The sequence below is a fragment of the Colletotrichum abscissum genome (genome assembly GCF_030869225.1).
Source record: "Colletotrichum abscissum strain IMI 504890 chromosome Unknown Scaffold_51.1, whole genome shotgun sequence".
Taxonomy (NCBI): Eukaryota; Fungi; Ascomycota; class Sordariomycetes; order Glomerellales; family Glomerellaceae; genus Colletotrichum; species Colletotrichum abscissum.
Window position 1 is genome coordinate 266,254 of NW_026850443.1, and position 13,911 is coordinate 280,164.

Here is a 13,911-nt window from a genome sequence, read left to right on the forward strand (position 1 = left end):
ACACGGTTTAGTTCTGAGTTGATGTGTGGAGCGTACGCAACCACCAAGGGAGATGAGTACGCCTGATAACTATTTCACTGTGTAATCATCAGTATCAGAGTTTTTGATCGACCTTGACGGCATTGATTTCTCATAGGTAGAATTAAGGAAGTCTCGAAATGAAAGTAATTGATTTCAATTTCACGGGCTTTGACACGAAATCAATCAAGTTAGCGGACAAAAGTTTGGCACGTATTGCGAGGATTAAAATACTTATGGTCAATGAGCTGTAAATATTATTTGAGGATCTTTACAATGACTCGAAAAGTAAATTAATTATTCTGCTCACACTCATCATAGGTTCAGTGTTATAGTCGATGAAGATGTCTAGGTAATTCCAAACTCTCAACCAAGCCTTCGCAGAATTGAAGCACGTTACCACTCAAAGGTCACAGTCAGGTAACGAGGCAAAGCTGAGATATTTGGGCCAGAAAGGATTGCTGTTCATTATCGGCATCAACAATCGCTATTTACTCGGGAAAAATAGTAAGTGTCAAAAACATCCTCGCGCCTCACCCTACATTTCCTCCACAGCCATCAACCGGACATCGAGACTCAGTCTCCGCCATCCATAGTCCGCCTGCCCTACGACATCCTCGCATAGCTCCTATAGAGTGTACTTGAAGTGAGGGCTCTTGTCACCCATATCCATAAGCTGCTGCTCCGTGTACTTCGCCCGAATCTCCTCCTCGGACATCTTGGCTTTCCTATCATTCCCCCACTTGTAGCTCCATTCCAGCAGCAGCGCAACGATCAACCCGCTACCGCCAAACGCCAGCGACAGCCCGAAACCGGTGTAGTACTTTGGCTTTTCGTTGTCGAGGTACATGTAGCTACCAATGATACCACCGATGTTGCCCACGCAAATGTTGAAAGCCACACCGATGGCGCGGCGCGAGGCCGGGGCGAGGTTGTTCGCCGCCCAGGAGGAACCCGCGGGCTGGATGGGGTAGATACCCATGCAGGTGATAATGACGCCGACCATAGCTCCCGCAATGTTACCGGACAGATCACCCTTGAAGGAGATGATGACGCCGTAGCCGATGGTGATGAGGCCCATGGGGATCGCGACGAAGGGCATGCGCCAGTAGAACCTGTCCGACAAGCGTGCGAAGAAGATGGCCGAGGCAGCGCCGCAAAAGTACGGCGGGACCGTCATGAGCTGCGCAGCGGTATTGTTGAAGCCCATGGCCTTCGTGATAGTCGGCAGCGTAAACTTAGTACCATAAGAACACGCCGAGGTGGCGAGGAGCGCCCACGCCTGCATGTACAGCCGCCAATTCGTGACAACGGCCTTGAGGTCGTGCCACTTGAACTTGTCCTCCTGCTTCTCGTCCTGGAAGCGCCCACCCTGCTTGATGAAGTGCTGGATCTCGAGGAAACGGATTTCTTCGGGGGTAAGCCATTTCCCGCTGAGTGAGGGGCGGTCGATGAGGAGGAAGAAGGTGGCGATGCCGAGGCCGACGGTGAAAATGCCCTCGAGGATGAAGATCCAGCGCCAGCCTTCGTAGCCGCCTACGCCGTCCATCTTTGCGATTGCGGCGGCGAGGAGGCCTGAGAAGGCGCCGGAAAGGGCGGATGTGCAGTAGAACCAGGCGATGCGGGCTGCCAGGTCGCGACTATTTACCTTATTAGTAGAGCTCCTTCGAGGGAGAAAGATTTATTACTCACGGCAAGTACCAGAAGGTGCAGAGGTAGACGGCACCAGGGTAGAAACCGGCTTCAAAGACGCCAAGGAGGAGACGGACGCTGAGAAGGCCGGCAAAATTCTTGACGACGCCGTGGCAGGTCATGATGACGCCCCATATCGTTACGAGGGTGCCGAGGTAGACGGATGGACGGTTGAACTTTTTGAGGATGATATTGCTAGGGACCTCTACAAAAGGTTAGTCACTTGAAGTAAACCAGTATAGTCTACAGGGGAGGAGGTAAAACGTACCAAGCAGGACATAGGGAACGAAGAAGAGACTGAGCGCAATATTCCACTGCACACCGCTAAGCTTCAGGTCCTCAGCCAGACCTTCAATCTTGGCATTGCCAATGTTGGCGCGGTCGAGATGGGAGATGAGATAGAGAACCGCAAGCATCGGCACCAAGCGGACGTCGATCTTTTCTCGCGTTAGCAACCAATCTTACTTCCGTTTCGAAGCCATCATCGTTCTATTGCTAGAGAGTGTGAGAGTATCAAAGAGACCAAACATACCTTGCGAATCGTCTTCTTGCGCTGCTCCGGCGTGAAATTGGCATAAAACTCGGCATCGTCCTCGCTGAGCCCCAGCACGCGCACATCGTCGATTATGCGCACCACAGGCGCCTTCTCCGAGTCGGACTGGGCATCGTCTTCTCTGTCGTCGACGAAGGAGATCTCCGGCTTGTCCGTCGTCGACATTTTGCACGGCCTCTATGTTTGAAGTCTTTTTTTCGGCTACGTTGTTCCGGTTGTGACCGTTGCCGTTGGCGGGTTGCGATATGATACACTTGACACTGTAAAGAAGAGAAATGAAGTTGGAGGGATGTAGAGGAGGAGGGGGAGAGGGAAGAAAAAGGGGATGCTTCTGGCCTGAAGAAGAGAGAAAAGGAGAAGCAGAAAAAGGTGAAGCAATGATCTCGAGATGTACGCTCATATGTATGCGTCGGACGACTACGAGGTAGGAGTAAGGTAAGGTAGTCAAGGCTAGGTGGCTAACGGTAAATGGAGGCTCCAAGAAACACATAAGCGTACGAACCCGAACGAGACAACCAGGTACAGACTTGGCACAACCACGGTGTTGGATCCTCCCAGGAAAGCCGCTACTCCATACCACTACTACCACCTCTGGGCTCTTGGCCCGGCCCATTCTCCCCCCCTCGGTCTCTGCCTCTGTCCATCTCGCCCATGCTACCCTGCTCGGTTGCTCTAACCTCCCCCCTCGAGCCGTGATGGCTGTGTGGGGTCCCCGCAATCGCGGAGACCCGGCCGCTGTGGATTTGTTAACCCAATGGACTACGTAGATTAAGTGTAGTGGATAGCATTCTGAAGCCGTGAGAGAAGGTTCGCATACGCTCGCTGGTGGATATGTTTATCCGTCGAAATTTTGACGGATTTCCAAACACGCGCCAAAAACTAAAGGGGATGGAACCACTTTTAGTCGAATGTTGCTGGCATTTGCCATGTAAGAATATGGACATGACGGATTTGTACCCACTTTGCGTTGAGCTTTCCTCGTGGCTGTTCTCTAGCCCGACGGACTTGTCTCAAGTTCTCGTAGCTTGTCGTTCTAAACCCCAGTCATCTTGAGAAACAAAATGATGAATGATTTCAACATGACCTAGGTTATCGGTTATTGTCATGTCACACGGTGACATGATGGCATCCGTGCGGTTCCGACAGAGAGGAACGAGCTAACGGACTTGTCAACCATCGGTCCACGTCAATCTCGAGCTGATGTGTCTCTCGAAAAGCTTCGCCCAGTCTAACAAAGACATAGATCCAAGTCAGAACTGACAACTATCCGGCAGTTGGAGGCTGCGGAGAATAAACCCAGCCAACCAGCCACCGCGACGGGCATGCTTAATCCCCAAATCCCAGGAAGTCGATCCCTCTGGGCGCAACCCCCTCCTCTCCCCTCCCCGACTCAAATCCTCCCGTCTTCTCCCGCGATTAACACACCCTCGTGCGGGGAAAGTGTGATGCGGGGGACGACGGACTTTGGAGATAGTCGACCAGGCGCTGACAGTCGCGTTGTCTTGGTGGGTTCACGCTATGTGGAGTCGTACAGTCAAGATAATGCTCGCGAAGGAAAAGAGCAAGTCGTAGCGGATTAACAATTTCGTTAGAGATTCATATACTTCGTCGGAATTAAATACATGCATTACAGCATTACGTTCTTTCGTCCATAATTTCCATAGCCAATGTGTCTCTTCTCGCTAGGCACTCGGTGCGTCATCACACAGCACCACACCAGCAAGAGACAATAGCAATACCCTCCGCAATCAGCACTCTACACCTGCACATCCTTCTCAGAGTGCGAGACGCGAATCTGCTGGTGATAGTTATTCATCGCCTTCTCGTCGACGGCGCCCTCCTCAAACACGTCAACAGTGGTACCCTCGAACTTGCGCGCGGCAACCTTGTGCTCAAACAGCTTGTCCAGCTCGGCGTAGGTGCGGCCGCGGGGCTCGGGGACGCGGAAGTAGGTGTACACGCAGCAGAGGAAGCAGATGCCGCCCCAGAAGAAGCCAGTGTAGTTTTGCCAGTTCCAGGCGCTGGGGTTGAGCATGTACGGCGTGAGGACGTTGTTGATGATTCCGACAATGTTGCTGTGGGGACAGTGTGGTTAGCATGCGTTCGATCTTCAGACCGGAAAGTGCACCGGGAACTTACTAGAGGTTACGGCCAAGGACGACAGTCTTGATCTGCAGACGACGCGACGGCAATTCACTGACGAGCGAGTAGCAAACGGTGCCGACGGTGAGCTGGTAGAAGAGAGCCCAGACCATCATGATGGAGCCCGTCGCGAGCGCGCCCTGGTCGCGGTGTTCGGCCGGCACGAGGCCCAGGAAGCCGAGGATCATGAGCATGCTGCAAAGACCGCAGAGACCGTAGAGGTACAGCGTGCGACGGCCGATACCCCACGACATGAGGAACCACGCGCCAAAGACACCGACCATGTTGATGGCGTACTGGCCGAGCGCAAAGTTGTACGAGTTTCTGGTGGAGAGACCGGCCTGCTTGAGGAAGTATCTGCGTGCATCGTAATATTAGTCTGGTGCAACTAGAACTCAAGCAATAAGAGTGCACAAAGGCAGAGACTTACGTAGAGTAGTTGGAGAACGAGTTGCCGCTGAGGTTCTGAATGGCCCAAACCATGCACACAATCTCGGTGCGGCGCAGGTCGACGCCCTTGAAGCAGTCCAGGTAGGATGCGCCCTCGGTAATCTTCTCCTCAATCGAGTTGGTGTGCACCATCATGGCGACCGTCTCGTCGGCGTCGAAATCAGTCTCCTTGTCTCTGCTCGTCAGGCGCAGCAGCGACTTCTTGGCCTCGTCAATCCTGCCCTTGCGCACCAGCCACCAGGGCGACTCGGGCGCAAAGTAGATACCAATGGCCAAAGGCACCGGCCACATCCACTGCAGCGCGTAGGGAATGCGGTATGCCCACTCGTCCTGGCGGTCGAGCATGGAGACGATGACGCCGATACCAATCTCCTGGCCCATACCCCAGCAAAAGTTGACATAGGTCGTCAGGTAGCCGCGCAGGGCGACGGGGCAGACTTCGGAGGCATAGGTGATGCACAGCGTCTGGAAGACACCCCATGGGATACCGCAGAGGATCTCGGCGGCGAGCAGAGTCTGAACGTTTTGCGCGGTGAAGAAGATTGTGGTGAAGGCGGCGACTAGCAAAAGACATGTGATGACGGTCCACCTGTAGCCGAAGCGTTCCGAGACCCATCCGTTGATGAAGAGGCCGATGATCTCGCCGACGGTGGCACCGTTGCTGAGGCCGGCTTGCCACGGCGCAGGGACCTGGTAGGATCCGTCGGCGGTGAGGACGCCGTACTTTTGGTTAAATTGCGGGAATGCGTAAAAGTTGCTGACGAGACTGATGTCGTAGCCCTCCATGGCGATGCAGGTGGAAATGAGCACACTCCATGCAATGGCCTTGGGGTAGAGCTTAATGCCCTGCATCAGAGTCATCTTGTGCTCCTTGTCCGTGGCCGCTTTGGCGTTCTGGACAAAGTTGCTGGCGAGTTTGGCCGAGTGGTGATCGCCGATCTCGGCCGAGACGCGGTCTGGTGCGGCGACCACATCATCGTGCGCCGATTTGGACTCCATCGTGGATGGGCTTTGGAGGAAGGGTTGCGTTGCGTGGCGTGGTGGAGGTGTTGTTGTTATTGATGACTGTTCTCAAAGAGAAACTGAATTCTCTCGAGGTTCTACGGCGATGCACACACTATCGCGTGCTGCAATGGGGAGATTGCGCGCACAACGTGGAGATCGTTGAAGCGTTGCCAAGGCTGGCGTTGAGCAGATGTGGTGAAGAAAAAGAGCTCTGAGAAAGCGGCTGCGCTGGGAGATGCTGCTTGCTGAAGAGGAGATCGTCAAGAGGTGGAGATTGAGGGGGGAATCGCCGGATGTTATATAACAACAAAATATTCGCGCGCGACGGGAACGAACGGTCCTGGATTGTGTGGGACGATGGCTACGGGCCTACGGCTTCGATGGGAAAACCCACAAAAGAGAGGGCTCGAATTTTTTGACGAAGTGCGAAAGACTGGGGCCGGGACATTGAACTCGTCTGGTTGTTTGATTTGATTTGGTCCGTTCGGTATCGCGCGTCCTCTTTTTTTGTGGTCAAATAAACAAGGGCAATCTTCCGATAGACCAGTCGTCAGCTATTGGAAGGATGAGGAGAATCCTGTGCCGAGAAGACCAGGGGACTGGTCAAAGTTACCGAAGCCGTCGCAATTCGCAAGGGGCCTTTGAAGTCTTTGGCTTCTTGGAGACATGGAAGAGCAGAAAAGGGAGCTAGCCATTGGGCAGATTGGTTCTCGTCGGCGAGGGGTACCCGTTCATCGTTTGATGGCAGATGCTGGGGTAATTTGGGACTTGGGCGAGATAAGGTAAAGCGACGTGACATTTCTGTCGTCGGGGTGCCGCCCAAGGGGGGTTGGCGTGTTTCTCTGTGTCATGACAGGGTGCGTTCGACATCTGCCAGGCCGTCAGGTTGGGACGGAGATGGGAACCCTTTGCTGCCATTGAGTTTGTCTGGGCCAACTCTAGCGTGCGGGGGAAGTTTGAGCGTCGCCATGTTGGTGGTGTCGAAATGGTCAGCTGAGCGGCCGTTGAATCGTTGCTTGCGTGCAGACCCAAGCCATCGGGAAGAAGTCCATGGCTGCTGCAGCAAGGGAGGGCGGGGAAGAAAAGTCCAGGTTCAGCTTTCGGGTCAGTGAGTACGGCGTAGTGAGGGTGAGAAACAAAGATAGAGTTGGCGCCGGTAATGTGGGAGGGAAGGGCGGACGAATGAAAAGAAAACTATTGAGAAACTCGTTCGACTTTGCTGAAGAACCAGAGGCCCGGGAACAAGTGAATCCAAGAGCCCAGAAGAGCCAACAAGAGTCTTCAAGTATCTGCGCCAACTTTGCTTGTTGGCATGACACAGTTTGTTGGCAGTTGGGTACCGATAGCGAAAAAGAGAGAGCGCTGGGGAACCGTCGGAGTGGCTCGGCCATCGGCGTCTGGCTGGCCTTTTGAGACTGGCCTGAAGTGCCCAGAAACTGGCAGAGTCTGAACTGGTTAAAAAAGGGGTCCCTGACTCTCTGTGTCTGTGGTGTGTGTGTGTGCTATGTGTGTGTCGTGAGTGGAGAGGTGTCGTCGGATGTGCTGCTGACCAACTCGCATCCCCACACACGTCACTGGTCGTCGCCCCGGACTCAAGCTTCAATTCAATTTCAGATCTGCTCAAAAATCGAGGGGCTCCCCCAGATCTTCTCCATCTTCCCCGGGTTTCAATCATTTCATTGCAGCCTCAACTGGGGGCTCGGAAAGAATTGCAAGTGGCACAAGTGCCATGCCGTCTCCCGAAGCGCCTGATTCGCTAAGTGCCACGACCTGGTGAGTGAGACTCTGCTGATCCACCCGAGGAGGGGCGGGCCTCTCGGGGAAAAACACCTGTTTTGGAGGCGTCAATTTGGAGGCCATTCGCACCGACGGCGACACGGACAGCGGCGCCGCTCACCTTGAGACGCGGGGTGCCGAGCAGACTTCGGCGAGAGATGAAGGCAATGAAGCTCTCGCCGGTGATGGCAAGGTGAAGGAAGCTCAAGGGTCTTCGTCGACGCCGTTGCCATCAGCTGCTCCAGCTGAGAAAGAGTGAGGAAGTCGGTTGCGATGGCTCTGAACTCGGTCTGTGAGAAAAGAGGCAGCTGTGGAGAGAGAGAGCCGGTGGGAGAGAACCGCAAAGTTTGACAGATATATCATGATCGAGGAAGAGGTTGCTGACTGTGTTTGATCCGTGCAGCGAGCAGTGTCGCGAGCAGCACCTGCGATGTGATCGAGTGCTGCCCATCTGCGGGCGGTGCCTGATGACAGGGCGAGAGTGCAAAAAGGGCTACAAGTTTCGCGCCCCCAAGCACGCCGTATTCAGAGAGAGCCACAAGTGGCCTGCGCCGCCAAAGAAGCTCAAGTTCATCGACGAGACTCGCGGTGTCGAGCTCGGCGAGGACCTCGACAGCAACGAGTCCGTTCACGACTCGGCGCCAGACGTTGACGAAGTTGGGACAGAAGCCACAACAGATGTTGCGTCCACTTCGCCAGGCACGGCTACGGCCGTGGACTCGACAGTCTCTGAGGATCAACGTCGGCCGTCAATATACGCAGCAAAGGCGGCGAGCTGGCCTTTGCCTGGCGACGAGAGCCGGCCCGGCGCTAAAAGCGTCGTTGATGGCGGCGACGTGGTGGACGAGCCTGTCCAACCTCCGCATCGAATATCGTTGAGTACGCCCGGCGCCGACAACCACAGCCAGCACGGTAGCCATCGCGAACAGTCTGGCTCCGTCGTGAGTCTGCCGCCGGTGCAGTCGATGTTGCCGCCGTTGGAGGGCATATACACCGATCGACCGATATGGCCTATCCAAGGGCGAAAAGAAGCCACGCTGTTCCGTCATTACGTGGACAAACTTGGATTCTGGGTATGTTGAGATAGCTGCGGGATGGCTTGCTTTTTTGAAGCAACGAAGAAACGACACTAACCGGACCACCAGCTCGATGCGTGTGATCCCTCCCGACATTTCGAGGTCGAAGTACCGCAGCGTGCCGGCTCATGTCCCATCTTGCTCAACGCCATCTTCGCCCTTGCCTCGAGGCATCTGAGCCTGACGAGCGCATACGACTCGCTGGCATCGAACCGGTACCACGAGCAGTGCCTCAACTACTTGATCCCACTGCTGGACCACGCAGGAACGGTGTCGGACGAGAACTTGTTTGCTGCAACAATCATACTTCGCGTGCTGGAAGAAATCGATGTAAACACCCTGGGCCAGGACACGCACGGCCACCTGCTCGGAATTCACGCCTTTGTCAACGCCGGAGACCGATTCCTTATGCCGGGAACTTTGACGGCGGCATGCTTTTGGGCAGGACTGAGGCAGGAGATCTACAGCGCCGTCATCAACCAACAGGTGGTCCGAATGAACCTCGGTCATGCCATTGTCGACCGATCCACCACCCCGGCCGACGACTTTGTCTGGGCAAATCGTGCCATTGTCCACTGCGCCGATGTCCTCAACTTCTGCTTCGGGTCCGAGGCGGGGTCGGTGCTGCAATGGGGCCAGCTCGAAATGGCAAACAGAGAATGGAAGAACGCGCTACCGCCTTCGTATACTCCCATCTTCTTCCGAGAGAGGACAGATGAGGAGGCTTTTCCCGAAGTATGGTACCAGAAGGCTTGTCATAGTGAGTATACCCCTGGTCTGGTCCCGGTCTGGTCTGGCCTGATCTCGGAACTGCTCCCGGACACGGAGAGTATCTCAGATATCCGACGATCCGGAAGGCTGGCTGATGGCCAACCCTCCTCTTCAGGAACCGCTTACTAACAACTCCTTGGTAGTCATCGCTGTCCAACACCACATTCTCGCCGAAATGTACCTCGTGCTGTTCAATCCGAGCATACCACGAGTCGGCGGCGGCCGCAAAGCTGCTGAGAAAAGGCTGACCCAGCAGATTCAGGATCTCCTGCGGAGTCTCTGTGGAATTGGCATGTGCAACCAATGGTCACCGCCGGCCATGTTCACGGCGTGTATGGGTATAGCCATCGGTACGTTTTGCTTTCTTGTTCCTTTCCGGTTCTTCTTTCGTTGCTTTTTTCCTATTTCTGTAGCCTTCAAATTCGAACGTCCTGAACAGTAGACTAATTTGGGCCTCCTCCAGCCGGTGATCGATTCGACACCAAGCATGACCAGGAAGCTCTGCTGAAGATGCTCAGCATCACCGAAAAGGCCCACGCAAGGCCCACGACAGCGGTGCGGGATCAGCTGATGCACGCATGGGGCTGGTTGGACGGGGAAGCAATGAACGAGGATTGAGGAGGAGCACAGGGTGACCGCCCACTCCGCCTACCCCAGACCGCAGAGGTTGGGAGAGGCGGGGTTCAGAGACATGCGTAGGCGAACTGGACTGGCAGGCCAGTCGCCGAGAAGATGTTTGATGAAAGCCTCTTTCATTGGATCACGATAATGACTGCTGGCAAGACACGAGAGAGATCGCCTCTCAGTAGGATTGGATATGGATCACGATAGACTTGGTGCATGGGGCTGGACTGGACTGAACTGAACCGGACAGGACTGGATACGTCCCCCGGACTTGGATTTCGCTTGGTTTGCAATCTGTGGATACCCGACTTGATAGTGTAGAAGCGTCATGATGCTGTGTTTGTAGCGGCAGGATCTGGCTGGCCTGGCTTGGCTGGCACGGTAGTATAGCGTACGATGCAGGCTGAAAAGCAATCGGACATATTTCGCGATTCCATCTGCTTGGTTCTTCATTATCCGCGGGTTATCGCTGGCCAACCTGATCTCGAGAGTGTCTGATTTCAAAGATAGTGATGCTCACGGCCTCCCCGCACACGGCGCACACGGCGTTCCATCCACATGGCGCCCATATACGAATACCTAGATGAGCATCGTCGTGTAATGCCGGCTGGTCTGAGCTTGAAACTGACAGCTGCCGTGGCACATTGGAACACGTAGGGACCATCCAGATCCCGCGGGGTTGTTTGGAAAGCGTGGGGAAGCCAGCAGGTCTTGGCCAAACTCGCCCTAGATTACCGTCAGGGACGACATTGGGAAGGAGGCCCCGAAGCTGTGACGAAAATTGATGTCAGACATGTTCGTTTTGGGCGAATCGAAGGTTCCGAAGTCAAGAATCTCGGGAGAAGGCCGGGACGGACACCGGGTGAAGGTGAGGGGAGAGGTCTGGCAAGGCCTGGGCAAGGGACCACTGGGATGTCCCCTCCGGCAAGTGTTCTATATCCAATCAGTAGGAAGCCATTACTGAAAAGAGGAGAGGAATCCGCGGGGATGGAGATGTCCTGCATTGAGCGGGAATGGCGTTGGTTGGCGTTGGCAGGGGGGCGTCGAGGTCTGCGTGGCAGCCAAGTGCCAAAAGAGGGAATAATCAAAAATAGTCTGCAAATCCCATGATGAAGGCGGCGGGGCCAGAAGGTCTCGTAGGGTCGTGGAGGGGTGGACCGGGGGAAAAGCGATTAAGCTTTGCCGCAGAAAAAGAATCCAAGATGGGCAGAGACGCAAGGGCGCCGTCACATTGCATCGTTTCTGGCCATCCCGGAATGCGGTTGGCGTGGAGTCGTGGAGGTCTGGAGAATAGGCGAAGCGGGATTGAAGGTGTGGAAGAAGCGTTCAAGCGTTTGCGACTAACAAGGATGGCAGTCGTGGGTCTCGGAATTCTTTGCCATTGTTGTCGGGAGTTGACGAGAGGTCAAAAGTTTTGGAAATTCCAGCAACTTGCACGAGTCTCCATATGGTCCCAATGAGGATTAGTCAGAAGACTTCAGAGTCATGTGAGATCATGTGACCGGAGATTCTGGCTGCTTCTGTTCCGGCGAGTGAAGAGTGGGTCCAGCTCTGGATCTGGGTGGGGTCCTCTTCCAGCAAGAATTCGGCGATTTTCTCCTCTTCCAACTGCGCAAAACTTGGAATCCCCTCGCCGGCCTCGCCTTTCTTCGTCGCAACGTCGCAACTCTCCAGGGCCTCTCCACAGATCTGAAATCTCGCCCCGTCTTTCCTGCTCCATCTGAATCATAACCACTCTCCGCGGGGCATAGTTCTGCACGGGCAAGACAAGGGCCATGCAGATGACGACCCTTCACGGCAAAAACGTCAACTCGGGCTGCTTGTCCAAGTTAGCCTTTTGCCCACACCAGTACGGATGGATACCCGGTGCTGCCATGACGAGGTACTTGGCCCGAATACTGCGTCTGGCGGGCGATACTAGGTACCTCGCCATGTCCGAGTTTTTTCCCGTCCTACTCCTTCGTTACTCTTCTTGCCCTTCGTAATCTTCATCTTCCGTGATCTTGTCTTCAACAACATATTTAAAGACTATCTCCAGATACCTACTTCTCCCTCTTTTTGCTCATCATCAAACCAGTCTTCAGCATTCGAGTGATACCCCCCTTGGAAAGATCATCACATATCGACTCTTTCTTCATATCGAGCTGTAATCTTTCTTAAACTTTCTGTACCAAACTCTTCTTTTCGACTTTGCAAACTACCGTCACAATGGCTGCTGCTGTCGCCACCCCTTACGTCCGCACCGACGGACACGCCCTCGAGGAGACCACCGACTTTGTCGAGGAGGTCAACATCCTCAAGGACCAGTACAATAAGGCACAGAACGACTTCGAGGGCGAGTCCAAGTTCGACTCAGAGAAGGACAAGACCGCTTTCCGCCAGTACGAGGATGCTTGCGACCGCGTCAAGAACTTCTACAAGGAGCAGCATGAGAAGCAGACCGTCGAGTACAACCTCGCTGCCCGCCAGAAGTTCGCCATCGACCTTACTGGCAAGATCCCCTGCCGCGATGAGATGACCATCTGGGAGGCCATGGAGAAGCTCAATACCCTCATCGACAACTCGGACCCCGACACCGAGCTCTCTCAGATCCAGCACTTGCTCCAGACCGCCGAGGCCATGCGCCGTGACGGCAAGCCCCGCTGGATGCAGCTTACCGGCCTGATCCACGATCTCGGCAAGCTTCTCTTCTTCTACGGAGCCGAGGGCCAGTGGGATGTCGTCGGTGACACCTTCCCCGTCGGATGTGCCTTTGACAACCGCATCGTCCTCCCCACCACCTTTGAGGGCAACCCCGACAACACCCACCCCGTCTACAGCACCAAGAACGGCATCTACGAGCCCGGCTGCGGTATTGAGAACCTCATGATCTCTTGGGGTCACGACGAGTACATGTACACCGTCTGCAAGGAGCAGTCCAAGCTTCCCCGTGAGGCTCTCGCCATGATCCGCTACCACTCCTTCTACCCCTGGCACCGCGAGGGCGCCTACCGCGAGTTCATGAAGGAGGGTGATGAGGACCTCCTCAAGGCCGTGCTTGCCTTCAACCCCTACGACTTGTACAGCAAGTCTGATGATGCCCCCACCGTTGAGGAGCTCAAGGTATGTCTTACTCAATCCTACCCGGATCTAAATTTCATCATGAGACTAACAATTTGATAGCCTTACTACATGGAGCTCATCGATGAGTACTTCCCCACCAAGGTCATCAAGTGGTAGACATGCCCTTTCAGATTGTCATGTTACGACGGGTACGAAATGAGATGGGACCTTTGGCATACACGCCCTGGGACATATGTTCATGTCGCTAGAGGCACGGCGTTTTAATTGGGATACTTGATGATACATTTGAGCGGTCTTTGTGTGCGCGTATGAGATAAAAACATGGCCAGAAGAAGCCTTGACGAGTCAACTGAAAGTACTCGAGTTCAGGAAGTCTAGAATTTCTTTTAATAGACTAGCGCTCTGAAGAAATTGTTGCAGCGCAAAAAGATCCGGACCATGTGATGTTGCCTTCACCTGTCGATTCACTTGATATAGCCAGGTATCGCGAGCAGCTAATCTTGTCGTGATGCAGGAACTCACAGTTTGTCTGTGTTTTATCATACCCACCACACCTGGGCACAGTCAGCTGCTTCACTCATCTCATGACTCTTATCTTTGGCGGCGTAGATGACGAACGAAACTCATCGTGTCTTTCAACCCCAGAACTTCATCTGACTATTTATCAACGCAAGTGAGATAAAGTTGCTCGAACATTCACCTGATTCTCATCAACCTCTTCTCAATCCGAAATCGAGCTTA

At 54.3% G+C, this 13,911-nt stretch overlaps 4 protein-coding genes across 4 annotated transcripts; 2 read left to right on the forward strand and 2 right to left on the reverse strand.

The window, feature by feature from the left end:
• Window positions 1-646: 646 nt before the first annotated feature.
• CABS01_14203 (inner membrane transport protein yfaV) lies at window positions 647-2,428 on the reverse strand (the record flags this gene model as incomplete). Its single annotated transcript, XM_060547543.1, has 4 exons — window positions 647-1,658; window positions 1,711-1,915; window positions 1,979-2,147; window positions 2,243-2,428. 4 exons carry the CDS (start codon window positions 2,426-2,428, stop codon window positions 647-649), a joined length of 1,572 nt encoding a protein of 523 aa, XP_060393660.1.
• A 1,591-nt stretch (window positions 2,429-4,019) lies between these two features.
• On the reverse strand, window positions 4,020-5,854 carry CABS01_14204 (sugar porter family MFS transporter; the record flags this gene model as incomplete). The annotated part of the gene is made up of 3 exons (XM_060547544.1): window positions 4,020-4,338; window positions 4,403-4,762; window positions 4,836-5,854. 3 exons carry the CDS (start codon window positions 5,852-5,854, stop codon window positions 4,020-4,022), a joined length of 1,698 nt encoding a protein of 565 aa, XP_060393661.1.
• Window positions 5,855-7,589: 1,735 nt separating this feature from the next.
• Window positions 7,590-10,101, forward strand: CABS01_14205 (uncharacterized protein; the record flags this gene model as incomplete). Its single annotated transcript, XM_060547545.1, has 6 exons — window positions 7,590-7,633; window positions 7,745-7,891; window positions 8,040-8,709; window positions 8,782-9,472; window positions 9,627-9,833; window positions 9,947-10,101. 6 exons carry the CDS (start codon window positions 7,590-7,592, stop codon window positions 10,099-10,101), a joined length of 1,914 nt encoding a protein of 637 aa, XP_060393662.1.
• Window positions 10,102-12,315: 2,214 nt separating this feature from the next.
• Window positions 12,316-13,326, forward strand: CABS01_14206 (uncharacterized protein; the record flags this gene model as incomplete). Its single annotated transcript, XM_060547546.1, has 2 exons — window positions 12,316-13,209; window positions 13,270-13,326. 2 exons carry the CDS (start codon window positions 12,316-12,318, stop codon window positions 13,324-13,326), a joined length of 951 nt encoding a protein of 316 aa, XP_060393663.1.
• Between the last annotated feature and the right edge of the window lie 585 nt (window positions 13,327-13,911).